Source organism: Aulostomus chinensis, chromosome 9 (genome assembly GCF_037954235.1).
Source record: "Aulostomus chinensis isolate RoL2024-O1b breed Wild chromosome 9, RoL_Achi_v1.0, whole genome shotgun sequence".
Taxonomy (NCBI): Eukaryota; Metazoa; Chordata; class Actinopteri; order Syngnathiformes; family Aulostomidae; genus Aulostomus; species Aulostomus chinensis.
Window position 1 is genome coordinate 26,987,540 of NC_141328.1, and position 13,635 is coordinate 27,001,174.

General features: G+C 45.9%; 1 protein-coding gene across 1 annotated transcript; it reads right to left on the reverse strand.

The window, feature by feature from the left end:
• Window positions 1-2,771: 2,771 nt before the first annotated feature.
• Window positions 2,772-13,635, reverse strand: rnd1b (Rho family GTPase 1b). Its single transcript, XM_086214719.1, has 5 exons — window positions 13,214-13,635; window positions 12,686-12,773; window positions 6,663-6,772; window positions 6,390-6,524; window positions 2,772-5,793 (listed from the first exon to the last, which is right to left on the reverse strand). The coding sequence occupies exons 1-5, from the start codon at window positions 13,511-13,513 to the stop codon at window positions 5,548-5,550; spliced, it is 879 nt and encodes a 292-aa protein (XP_086070845.1). The 5' UTR covers window positions 13,514-13,635; the 3' UTR covers window positions 2,772-5,547.

The following is a 13,635-nucleotide window of genomic DNA, read 5'->3' on the forward strand; positions in this document are numbered from 1 at the left end:
TGATTGTATGTTTAAGCAACACAACAGAAGTGTTGCGCTCAATCATTTTATACTGCTTCCTTTTTGTGGGAAAACCTGTCTGAAAGGAAATAGATGGGTTTGGGTATTCTGGCCCTGCCCTGCACTGCGGCAGAGGCAGAGACTCTGGTGTCTGAGAAGGAGAGAGAGAGAGAGAGAGAGTCAGAGAGAGAGAGAGAGCGCGCTGCAGGACGCGGCAGCACCTCATCACACCCCATCAGTAATCAAAGATCAGCATCCATCTGAACAGATGTGTGTACATGGATACACTCCTCTCTCTTCATGAGACCAGTTGTGTTTTTCGTTTTTTTTTTTGTTTTTTTTTGCTTTCTTGCTTGTGTCAAGACGACAATATGGCAGACTTACATGAGGATGCACACAAGCTACTCCTGGAACGTGCTGTTGTTCTGCTGTGTCTTTGCAGAGAGTTAAAGTGCGATATGAACACGCCAGCGCTCCGGGGTGTCCACTCCGAAGCGTAACCGCTCTTATGTCACCGCCCAGAAAACCACAACGATCCTGAACTCTGGCTCACCGTCCCAAGACGTCCAAATCCAAATCCACTTTATTCTTTTCCTGGCTGCGACTGACTATCATCTTGAACATGCAGCCTAGATAATAACATCAATGTAATACAGTTTTTAATTCATTGATTTTTAATGTCAGCACTGAGATAAAGCTGTTGTCTCTATTATGATTTCATGAACTGATATTCTGATTCGTTGAAAATGTCTGTGCATCAGATTTAATCCGCTGAGCTGTGTGGCCCAATGAATTATCTTGGTGTGGCTAAACGCTCTCACTCCCCAGCCTTTGTCCGTGGCCACGCAGTAATCCTGAGTCCGACTGACCCACTGCTTGTGCAGGAGACAAAGAACATTTCCAAGTTGGCGGCGTCTGGCAAAGTGTTACCAAAATGGTAGAGCCTAGAAGCTCACTGGGCTGTGTGATGCTATTTCTCCATAACCGAGCCCTCGAGGTACGACAAGCTACAGCTGAGTGGGCAATTGAACTCTCTGTGCCTGTCCAGATGTTGGCCTAATTTACTGGGACTGGCAGCGTATGTGGCCCATTTACATGTCCTCACACCCAGTGTCTGCGTGTCTGCGGATGTGCAATGTCAGCCTTCACCTCAGGTGTCCCAGCCCTCGCGACCATCACGCGCCATTCATCTTGATTTTGCCAAAGATCAGCTTCCAGTTCCTCCTGTCATCACCATCACACCAGCTCTACTGGTGTGGTACTGTAGGACAGCTGGAACAGCTGGAACAGCTGGAGGATTACTTTGTGAGGTTCTCATTTCGCTTTTACCATTTCATCATCTGACATACACAGAATAAATCATGTAAAATGTACATTTTGCCTGATGACATCAGCATGTCGCCTGGATTGGAGGATATCGGTGTCAACCTGCCAGCTAGGCTTTACCTGCGCGCTGGGTCTATCCAGGTCATCGTCCTGCTCAATGATGACTTGTACCAGGATGTTGTTGATTGGATTTGACTAATTACATGTTCAAGTTCTATTTTCCCTGCATTTGTGCGACATCCCATCACATCTCTTCTTATCAACCCTACAAATTCCACTATTGTCGTCAACTGCATTGCAGCAAATTTTGAGGAATCAGGAATCGCATCGGGATGAGAGCTGTGATTTACACCCTGAACATTAAGCTCGGTATAAATAAAGCAGGGCTCTGACACTAAATTTATTCATCTTGATCCTCATTGAGTCACATTTCCACATTTGACTTGTTACAGACATAATTTACCAGGAATAAACCCAGAGTAACTTCAGTTGTTTCGTCGACTCAACCTGCACGGTTCCATCAGACCATGTTCGTGGCAGTTTGGAGTCCGCCGCTCTGGGGGACGAGGCTACGCGAGGACGCTCGGGCTGCCGGCACCCGCGTCAGATTCTGTGGCATCAAGCCACTTTCAGCCACCTTGGCATCTGGCAGAGACCAGATGCGGAGCGTTTGAAGACAGATGAGAGCAGCAGCTTGTACACCTTCAGAAGACAGAGAGAAGGATCCAAGAATTCCAACAACTTGTGAGACGAATGTTTGCCAAGCGCCGTATCTACATATCAAAGGAAATCCTTCATTCTCATTGTTCCATTCAGTATTTTTTTTATTTAAAATCATCTATAATATCATCATTCCTCTTTCCTTTACAAGATTACTTTGTTAATAAGGTTAATTAGTGACTATGAAATCTGTTCAAGGTTGAAGTGATAGAAAATGATGGTAATCCTCATAAATCCTGATTGTAATTTGCGCGATCCTCCCGGAGTCGTGTTGTGCGTGCGTGCAGGGACGAGGGGCCTCTTCAACAGCCTGATCACTTCTCAAGGATATGATGGAAATCTCGCCTGACTGACGGAAGTACAGACACACGTCTGCACGTCGTCGTGGAAAAAGGATCAGGGAAACTTAAGTGCCGTGTTCTCAGTTGCTGTTGGAAATGTGCTATATTTACCAATAATTTCCAGGTTAACAAGATAGTACTTACAGGTACTATTAGTTAATGGATGAAGTACATATAATTACTAAGAAAAAAAAGATACAAAACACACTTTACTCGAGTAAATATATTCACTATATATTACCAAGAGCTACTTCACACAGTATTTAATCATATTCTCAAGGAGTTTGGTGGCTAATTGTAAATGAATGATTCATAGTTTGTTTGTTTGTTTTTTTTAAGAGAAAATTTTAAAAAAAAAACTAAAAAAGAAACGAGAACAATGACTTAAGGGTGCCGGACAGGGCAAGCTTTATTCAATACAGCAAAACAAAGACAAAAACCAAAGAGGAAAAAAAAAAAAAAAAAGTTCAATTTCCAAAATAGATTTTAAACAAATGTACGTCAACCCAAAAAAGGGCAACAAAAAAAAATATAGCTACCAAATAAATATTCACACAAACAACAATATTTTCAAGTGACATCATTTTGGATGTCTTACAGTGATTATAAAACAAGAGACGGTATGTACAATCATACAACTGTAGTAGACATGCTTCGAGGGTGGACTGCATCTTTGTACCACACACACTGACTACAACACAAAGGCTGCGGATTAACTGACATGGTCCGTGAGCCGCCCGTCTACCCGTCTTCAGAAGGCCTGGCTTTAGCTCCCCGACCCGAAAGAAAGATATCAAGCCTGGCAATAAACGCATTACTGATGCTGCAATAATGGCAGTCACATGTGGGGATGGAAGCCGAGCCTCTCTGCCCGCACACACAACCAAGAGCCAGTCTCCATTTCCTATGCCGAGTTGTTGCTAGGCAATGCTGAGGAATTTGGTGTGTGACCATGAACTGGAAGCCTTTGTGAGAAAATCGCCTCGGTAAGTTCCTGCGCGTATGCGGGGCAGTGAACACACCACCAACACACGCTAGCCGCCTCAGGGAGACATTTCCAAAACAACATTATGCCGTTGAACTAAAACCCAACTACATGCTCGTCAACACCCCCCCCCCCCAACAAAAACAACAAACAAAATAATAAAAGCGAAAAATGGAAAAATAGCTCTCTTTGGACAGGGCCAGCCTGTGCATTGTGATTATTTAGTCCCATGTTATTTCCTTTATTTCCTCACACACTAGCCCTTTATTCAAGATGATTGTTAGACTTTTGAAGTAGAATCCCAATGATAAGAAGAGTTCATCTACAAAAACAGATAAAGGCCGTCCAAAATAGATCAACAACGAATTCATTATTTAAATACAACCGTTCAATATTAAATAGAAAAACAATTTAATCAACATGAAACCGTTTCATTGAAATACAACCGTTAAATATTGATTAAATGGGATTTTGAATGCAACTTTAATACATCTCATTCATTGTTTACATATTTTAAGAGTTCTTTTTCCTTTTTCCAAATGAACTTTTCACCGTCAACTCACTCAAGCAACTTATTATTCAACCTCCTCAGTATCCATCAAGATGATGTAAAATTGTACTGTTCACATATTCGGATCAAATTCATAGCTCAACATCATTATTGATTATTTCGATAAACTGGCAGCTACTTGCATGGGGGTGGGGGTGGGGTGGTAAACACGGATCAGCAGCCTCTTTGTACAGCAGGCGGTGGCGTCGGTCCGGGTGTCTGTGGAGCGCTTTAGCATGACCGGGTTCACAAAGCTGCGTCTTTATTGCCACACAGGTAAGCTTGCATCACAAGCACTTAAATCCTTATTGCTCGATGGTTCGAAGCCCAGGGATCAAAGCTGCACACCTGTAACCATGAAGCCAAAGATTTAAGCTCAGGAAAGGAGGGGGGGGGGGGTTTGCTCCGTAGTCACCTACTCTAAGTGCTGCCTTTTATTGGAGGTCAGGAGATTAACAAGAGTGCGAAACATAAAACTACAGTCATCTTGGAAGGGTACAGTCAAGTTGGGAGTGCTACATCGCAAATGAGAGGAATCCACAGAATCTCAATGACTTCTGGGTGGGAAAGGCATTTTTTTTTTTTTAAACTGCATAATACCATTTGAGAATTGTTGAAAAAACTCTCAACAATGCAATGCTACAAATCGTTTCAGAGGAATATTTGAAACCAGACGTGCTCATGAACAGCCTGACTCAGGTACTCCATGCCTTTAACAAGGTCTCAAGCTCTCACGTTAATAAATAACACACCTCCTTTGTGTTAATGCTCTTGGTCACAACAAAAGCACATGTTCTCATCTAGTAAACTGGATCGCTGAAACACTGTGTGACAGCAGCGACACCGGAAGCTCAGCTCGACTTCCCCGTTTTGCGTGTCCTCATTTCCGCTGTTGTGTTGTGCACATGGAGCTGCTTCGGCCTTGCGCGCAGAGATCCTGCGAGCTGCCGAGAGCAACGCAACCACACATCAACAATCCATGCAGGTTTAACGCCTAAACCGCCGTCTGCTAGCAGCCCTGCTCTCAGTGTAGCAGCTCTTAACCGTCCCACTACCTCCTCCTCTTCATCTCTGTGCTTCACAGGCCTAAATGGGGATGCCAGCGACAAGCTAGTTCACACCTTACTAAGAGGGATGTGCAGGATTTTGCAAATTCCTGACAGATTCATGCTAGATTTATTTTTGTATTTAGAAAAATATCCATTGAGTGGTTTGAGAGGCATTTACATCACAAGATTAAACGTCACACGGGGCACAGTTCCAGTTTTGGACGAAATCAACGTGTGCCTTGACTGAATCAGATAGATGTAACACCAGTGGAGTTGCATACTGTTTACAGGTGGAGAGATGACAGCTCATGATCAAACCTTGACTGATATTGTTTGTTGGAAAGCAAGATAAACAGTAGTGGAAAAAGATGGATGTGCGCGCTAAAAGGTTCAGGAGCAAGTGGACAGCGAGGTGTCCACCTCTTCTGAGGGGTGTTTGTTTGGTTTCTGGGGGGGTAAGGGAAGGATTCAGCAGGAAGCCCTGATAAAACCATCGTGCCCACCCCCCCTTCCCCAAGACCAAAGAGGCAGGGGCTGGGGGTCGCATGTGAAGACTGTAAACCAAGAGGTCTTCCCTCACATGACCGAGCAACTCTTGGTCTTCTCCTTCTTGAAGGTGGAGGAGAGCAAGTCTGACTTGCTGGGCAGGTGGAGGAGTCTTTTGGAGAGGCGGCGGTTGGGGCTGGACTTGGGGAGAGGCTGCAACTTGTTGATGCACGCCATGGCTGCGGTGCGGAACACGCTGTGGATGCTCTTCTCTGAGGTGAACGCTGAGCACTCCAGGTAAGCCTCCGCGCCCAGCTGCTTGGCCATGGCAGAACCCTGGAACACAGAACGTGATGAAGGGCCATGGCTGACTCTTCTGGCTGGCAACAGGTGACTCGTGTTTATGACCTCACTGTCATCGTAACAAAAGATAAAAGTCATCCAATAATAGTCCGTCACGTAATTCACCGGGTCACCAGTTTTCTATCTGACCATCAACTCTTCAAGTTTTGATCCGCGTCTTTGCCATAATCTTTAAAACGATAAATTTCGTTGAACTGTTCTCAAAATAGAGCAAAAGCAGACGTTCTAAAGGTTCTCTTTTTTAAGTGACTTTTTCACGTCAATTACTGCAAAAGGAACAGCAGCTGTTGACTAAATGTCGTACACACCGTCACCAGGTTTTCCCAAAAGTTACACCTTTTTGTTTGTTTGGTTTTTACAGTGGAGACGAACATTGCTGGTATGTCCGGTTTACTGGTTCACATTAGAGATGCAACCTTAAGATGAAGTTATTCACAACTTCCAGGAGGATGAGACGATGGTAATGAGAAGCTCCACTTGACATTTACTGATATGCGAGGTGTTCAAAATCACATGTAGCAAACACTGCGTTTAACACTGAATCGCCCACCGATTGACTTGCATCTCACCTGCTCGTAGGTGATGGGAGTCTGTTTCTGATTGGACAGCTCCATCAGCGTGCAGACGTCCGTGCGCAGGTCGGTCTTACAGCCGATGAGCAGGATGCGTGTACTCGGGCAGAAATCCAGGATCTCAGTTTTCCACTGTAGACAATGGAAATAAAAAATTAATCATTTTACCAACAAATGAAAACATGCACACACGCAGCACATCTCAGTCTGTCAGAATGATTTCACTTAAAAAAAACAACAGGACTATGACAACGTTTCACAAAACTTCACCTTTTTCAGACTGCTGTCCACAGTATCTGGGCGGCTGATGTCAAAACACAGCAAAACTGCATCCGAGTCACTGTAGCACAGAGGTCTAACGTTGTCGTAGTACGGAGAACCTTAAGACGGCGAAAAACAGAAGAATTATTCATGAGGATTAAAAAAAAAAAAAAAAAAAAAAAGTGCAGTTCCATATGGCGAGTGGAATGAATCATGCCATTTACAGATGTTCCCAAGGTTCCTCAAAAGCTTTGCTTCCTAAAAAAAACAAAACAAAACCCTCCATGTTGCACGTATCATTGTGATGTTGGGTCATTCAGCCCAAACGGAGGTTCTGTTTGTCGGGGGTGCATTTATTTGCAGATCCATTTCCTTTTCAATTTGTTTCCACGCTGGCACGGTGTGCTCCTTAAGTGCACTTATGTTGAAAGTGTGCGCTTGCAGCATAATACTGCTGATGTGTGCGCCACAAGATTTAGAGGACTGTAGCACAGCCACCATTTTGAAATACTTCAGTGCTGCCACATGCACGTATATTCTTATCATAGGCACAGCCGTTAAGGCGGTATTATTTACAGCGCAAAGTTTCTGATTTGATCTGGTGATTATTTTAAGTGGAAACTGTCTCAACAATCGGTTACTGTGACAACAGGCTGTTGGTCAGGGAGAAGAGGGTGAAGCAGCAGCAGCAGCAGAGTTGTGGAGCGGGAGAGGACAGCTGCAGGGATTATATGAAATCGGTATCACTTCCCCTGCTGAGCCTCACTTTGCTGTCCCTGAAACTGCCTTCTCGCTCTGCTTCTATATCCTCACCGGCATTTCAGAGGGAGAGAAGATGACAATCAAGCACTAAATCCTCATTGATCTTCTCTTGCAGTAGATTACACAAGTGGAACGGTGGGGCAGGCAGACGCTCCCACTCATGCTCAGAATCCTTAAGTAAGCCAGCCAGCCCCCCCCCAAAAAAACCTCTGCTCAGCGAGCAATACCTCCAGTCCCTCTGTTACCACAGCAACAGCCTTGGAACCCACCATCTACATCAGCCACTCCTCCCACCTCTCCATAAAGGCTCGCCTTAACTGCCAGTCAGTCAATCATTTTACACCACAAACTGCCCACCCACATATTGTTGGGGACATTCCTCTGTTCTGCAACACACCACAGACAGGCACCATCACACACACACACACACACACACACACACACACCTCACTTTTTGAATGTGACAACAGCCAGAGGTGAAGCCAATCTATGATAAGATGGAACAGAAGAGCAGCAGCTCAGCAGGATTAAGGTGTTTACTTTAGGCTCCATGTGAATATGGAAAGGGATCCAGTTTTCCCCTTAAAGCTACACACAACAAAAGCAGTTTGTGTAATCACTCATTAGAAATTACACAATCATCCTAATTGATTTACAGCGTAGAAAGTAGTGTAATAGAGGGAGAAAAAAAAATATGTCGGGAAAACACACCCACAACATGAATGTGTGCATACTGATCAGTTTCATGAATACTTAATGACTTTCCATATTATCAAAGGGTAAAACTGAATTTGCCAGCTGCCGGGCGCTGTGAGTGGAATAATGACAAGCTGTGGTGAAATTCCTCAGGGCTCCATGTCCTGAAGAAAGTAAACATCGCTGTGAAGGAACAAAGGCAAACACTTGTTGTGTATTAATGTTTGGATCAAAAAAAAAAAAAAAAGAAGGATGCCAAGCTGCTGTTTAATAGTAAAACTGAAAACATTCTAATTAAGTAGGAGTGTGTTTTTACAAAGACGACAGACGCTGAAGCCTGAGGAATGCATATTCAATCGTTGCTCTAACGCCGTTCACACGTGGGACCGGAGCAGGAGAGCCACGCTCATCTGTGAGACGACTGTGTGTTTGCTCGCTGTGAAAATTGACACACATTAAAAATCAAAACAATTAGCACCACTGGGATGATGAGACTGCTCGTGTGTGTGTGTGTGTGTGTGTGTTGTGACAGTGAGGTATTTCACAGGAGACACAGAGCACTCTATAAATCCCCTCAATCTCCTGTGAGGGGTCATCACACAGCCGGGAAGCCTGGGTGTGATTCTGCATTAAATGACCACTGATCTAAATGCAGCAATCAATAGGAAGCTGTGCAGGGGGTCTGAGACCCTCAGCAATTAAAGGTGACAAATTGGATTCCCTGCCAGGAAGGACGGCATTTCTTTGGTGAGCCGCATCGCTAGAGAAATTGATTCAACCTCTCATTTTCAACCATATAGGAAATTTTTTTAAAAAGAAGGGGGAATAAAGAAACCTCAGAGGCTCCACAGATTTGGGGGCAGTGGCAGGTTTGGGAGCAGGCCCTCCTCCCTCCAGGATCATGTTTTAACTCTTGGCAGAAAAAGCTGTTTCTATTGTGGTGAGAAAAGAAAACCAGGAGGAAGAGAGGAGGGAAGGCAGGAGTGTATCCTACTGAGGCGGATCACAAAGAGCCCTCCTATGCCATTAATCCTTCACCCCCCTGCAGTCTAATATCACAGAGCACCAGCCTCCTTCCCTCCCTCCCCTCCCCTCCCCTCTCCAGTGGAACGACACTGAGAAAGAGTTGGATAGACGGAGCGATGCACATGCAGCGCCTAAGCACGGCCCAAATGTCTCCTGTCTTTCTTCCTCTCAACAGCACGCCTCTACAACAGATGGAGAGTTTCTGAGGCGTGAAGACGGCGCCTGACTAACTGGCGAATGGAAGGAAAAGAAATGATCACAACTAAATTCCCGCGGCTGAACTCCACTCCATCCGCCTTGATGGTGCGATGCCCAGAGCCAAGTGTCGGGGTGGAAACTGGGCCAGAGTAGAAGTAGGCTCCGTCTCCCCGAGACGACGGCCCGCGTCAGAGCGTACAGGTGGGGGAGGGGAGAATCTGCTGTTCTGTGTGTGCATGAGTGTATTTTTGTGCATGTGTGCTAAATCAACTGAGAGCTCCTCTTCATCATTAGCACACAGACTCCTCTCTGACAGAGAGAATGCAGGGGTCAGACAGATTAATGATCCAGTGATGGGATGACTCACAGATTTGGGAGGAGAGCGGTCCGGCTCCTCCGCCTACATCCAGCCAGCTGGGAGCTGTGATGCCGCTACTGCAGCTTAAAACTGATACCACCGTATAGAACGCGTTCGGCACAAATGTGTCCACTAGTAGAGATTTGCCGTTTCTACCGTGGAACCATGAGGCAAATCAGCGTAATAAGGATGGCGGAAGACAGTGAGGACAGGAGCAGGAGCCCAAACCGACAGAAGTGGAGGGAGAAGAACCCGCAAGGTGCTTTTACTTGTCTAAAAGTTCCTAAATTAAAACACAATCCAATGCGATGAAGCACAGTGTTTTTTTTTTTAAGATTTCTAAATGAAATTTACAAAACCATAATGTGTATCCTGATAAATAATGTAACTATGGAATAGAGGAGAACTCGGGGAGGAACCTCCACCACAAAGGCTACACGGGAGTATGAACAGACCACCAACAACCCATCCTTAAGATGCTTCCCAACAGGCTGGAAGGTTTGTTGGACCTCAGACCTACAATTTGAAGAAGATTATTTAAAAAGAAAAAAAAAAAAATTTCACACAGACTCAAGGTATTTCATCAAAAGTTGTGTGATACATCAAAAAAAACACAACCCCAAACCCCCACCAGTGACGTAAATTCATCTTCAGGGCCCCGGAGCAACAATTTGAACATTTTCTTCCACCCTTCTGCAGCCACAGACCTGAGATCAGCCACCAAACACACAGAGCATTGCATCAGACGATTCCAGTGCTGGTCTGAATCCCAGCTGAAGCCTCCTGCAGGGAGCCATCGAACGCCTCTTTTGTTCCTGAGCATCACCGCGCCTGAACTCTTTCCGAGCTTCACTCTCTAACTTCACACTGTCAAAGCTCATTATCACAGGCCGGACGGTGAAGTCGAGCCAAAACTACCGCGTGTTCAAAATAATCCAAAACTCCTGGACTGCACTGAGTCAGAGTCAAAGGTTAAAACAATTAACAATACAAGAGGAATCCTGCTGGTGTGTTGTGCCCACTGAACTGTTTGACTGTGACATCGTTCACTCTCAGCTAATGCGGGTGTCTGATGAATATAGTAACACAAATATAGAGGGAACAGTTGTGATGGTGTAAAATACGTCTTCATCGAGGCTTCAGCTGTTGATGAAGACATTTAAAGAGTCATTATAACTGATTGATACCGTCTCTGTCCACCGCTGACAGAAGCTGAATACGGGGACTGATAAAGGGCTGTTACTGTCTATTAAACATGCCTCTCTTATACAATTACAAATATTGTCTCGTTAACTTAAATTGATATTGAATTCATTCCAAATCAGCCTCATCCGTGTTTCATACAGGAGATAATAGACCCTCTGCTACTCCAAGGCTTTATCAGCAGGACCCTTCAACCTGAAATAAATTACTCACTAACACAATAACGAGATTCATTATTCACTATTCATGAGTTACAGCCAGCGGACTTTGTACCCCCCCCCCCCCCCCCCACGCCCTGCACGTCCGATCAGACCGGGCTGATTAAAGCCACTGGATTGATTTTGGTCTGTGACTCCACGGCGGGGCTGTGGAGAAGAAGCTGCCTGTCATGAGGAGCTGGTGACGAGGTCAGCCGAATCAATGAAGGAGACTCGGGATAATGAGGAGACCCTCTCAGTGTGTGTGTGTGTGTGTGTGTGGGGGGGGGGTTGCAGTTCCAATTACAGCAATTTGCAGTGAGAGCAGGTGTGGTGTGACGTACTTGTGTCCCCCGAGTGTGCAGCTTTCATGAGAACTGGACGAGGAGACTGAAGAGTGTTCAAATCAATCATGTGGACCAATTTAAGCAAAAAGTATCCCATAATAATAACAGAATACTAGGATTTTTTTTTAAAAAAAAGGGGGGGGAACAGTTGGAAATTATCCACAAACAAATTAGTTATAAGATAGAAACAAAGGAGGGGTAAAAGGGAAAATGGAATCTAAACTGTAAGCTGTGGTTGTAAAGTGAAAGGACATGAAAAGACGTGGCAAAAAGGAGAGAAAGAAAGGGAAAGCCTCTGATTGGGTCAGTCAGACGGGGCGGCCCAGTGGTCCTACTCAGAGTCTTAATCCCCAGCATCATGCTGTTCGTGTGAGTGACCCGAGGCAGCATATGGAGGAAAATGCAGGTCACCAGAGTTTCTGAGCTGCCTCGTGTCTGTCTGCTCCAGAAACCCTTCCTGGCCAACAGGATGTGTGCCCCTCATCCCCCGGCACCAGGCCCACTCCTGCTGGCCTGGCCAGAGGTCCACAGCCTGGGATTAAAAAGCCGGATTTGGCCTGGGGAGGGAATTACTGTCACTCTAAACTTTCCTGTCATAGCTTTTGAATAACGGGGGAGGAAATATGAGAACAAACCCTGCATCAACGGATACTAGTGGCTCTCTTACATAAAGGATTTCACACACACACACACACACAGCCGCCAGGTTGCTGAGCCATTTTGACCTCGTGAAGCCGGATAAAAGACCCACTGTTCACTGAGCACGAGGAGGAATCAAACAGGTGTTGCAGACCCGTGTTTGCGAGATCCAGGTCAGCCCAGGGAACAGCCGAGCCCGGAGGAATTCTAGCCTGACACATTGACCCTCTTTTTCACGCTTTGTGTAAATGAACATATGATGCCCAGAGTCAGCAACAACAACAAGCCAGGCAGAATAATTTCTGTCTTTCTGCCTGGATTCCAGTACAAGGCAGGAACATGCAGTACTACACGCAGCAGCTGACATGAGGGGAAGCTGGTCAGCTGCCATGCAGGATTCAAACAACAAGGAGTTTGATTCATTTCTTTGTGGCTTTATGAGATTGAACAGCAAGACCAATCTTTGCTCAGATTCCACGTCTTGCAATCAAAAGAGAACAAAAAAACACAAGGTGCAGCTGTGTCACCCATGCTCTTCCTCTCCAGGCTCCTGGAGCTCAGGAACAGCAGACCGTGAGAGGAAACGAGGAAGGAAGGTGATGGTACCTGAAGTGTCCCACAGACTGAGCTCCACTCGCTGCTCCTCCAGCTCCAGACAGGCCGTGTAGTTCTCAAACACCGTGGGCACGTAGGTCTGGGAACAATTAGCAACATGCTGCCATTAGTGGGAGGCGTCAGCCAGCCAGCTACAGGTAGCTTACATTTATTTAGCAAATGAGTGCGACAGGAAAAAAGCTGCACTGAAGGATCAAGGAGAGAAAAAAAAAAGAGGAAGCAGCCAATTAAATTAGCGCGGAATCAATTAATCACTGGAATGCTGCTGAAAGTCTTTAATCGAACCTTCCATGAAAACCTTTACACAGTGAAAAGTCATCTGGCATTGCATAAGACAGAAACCAAGAGAGACCATGTGTGGGGAAATGCGTATGAAAACCTGCAGCAGACGCGCCGTCCCGTCCCCGTCCCCCCCCCCCCCCCCCACACACACACACACACACATCAGTCCTTTAATCATGGGAATATCAGCAAATTGCAGCACAGAGATAGGTTTTTAATCCAGCCTCCACAGCTCACCTCTGGGTAACAATCCTTTGCCAGGACTTGCAGCATCGCCGTTTTTCCGCATTGAACATCCCCGACAAGAACCAGTTTACACCTCACCACCAGCGGCTGAGTGTTTCTCCTTTCCTTCATAGTGGCGAGAAAACTCCAGCGCTTTAGCAGGAAAATGTCAGGGAACAATCGGCAGAGCGAGTCAGGGAACGTCCCCGTGCGGTGGCGCGTCTCTCTCGGAGGAAGTCCGCAGTTGATCTGATTGAATTTACCACTGCGGCGCTTTATACGGGCGCGCACCGTCCAATAGGAGCGCAGCATCCCGCAGCTCGGCTCCCCGACATCCCGCACCGATCTTCCCAGAGAGCACGAACACGAGTGTGTCGCCCGCGACGAGGAAATGCTGCGTTAAAAGCGTTCACGTTCCACGGAAAATTAAGCAA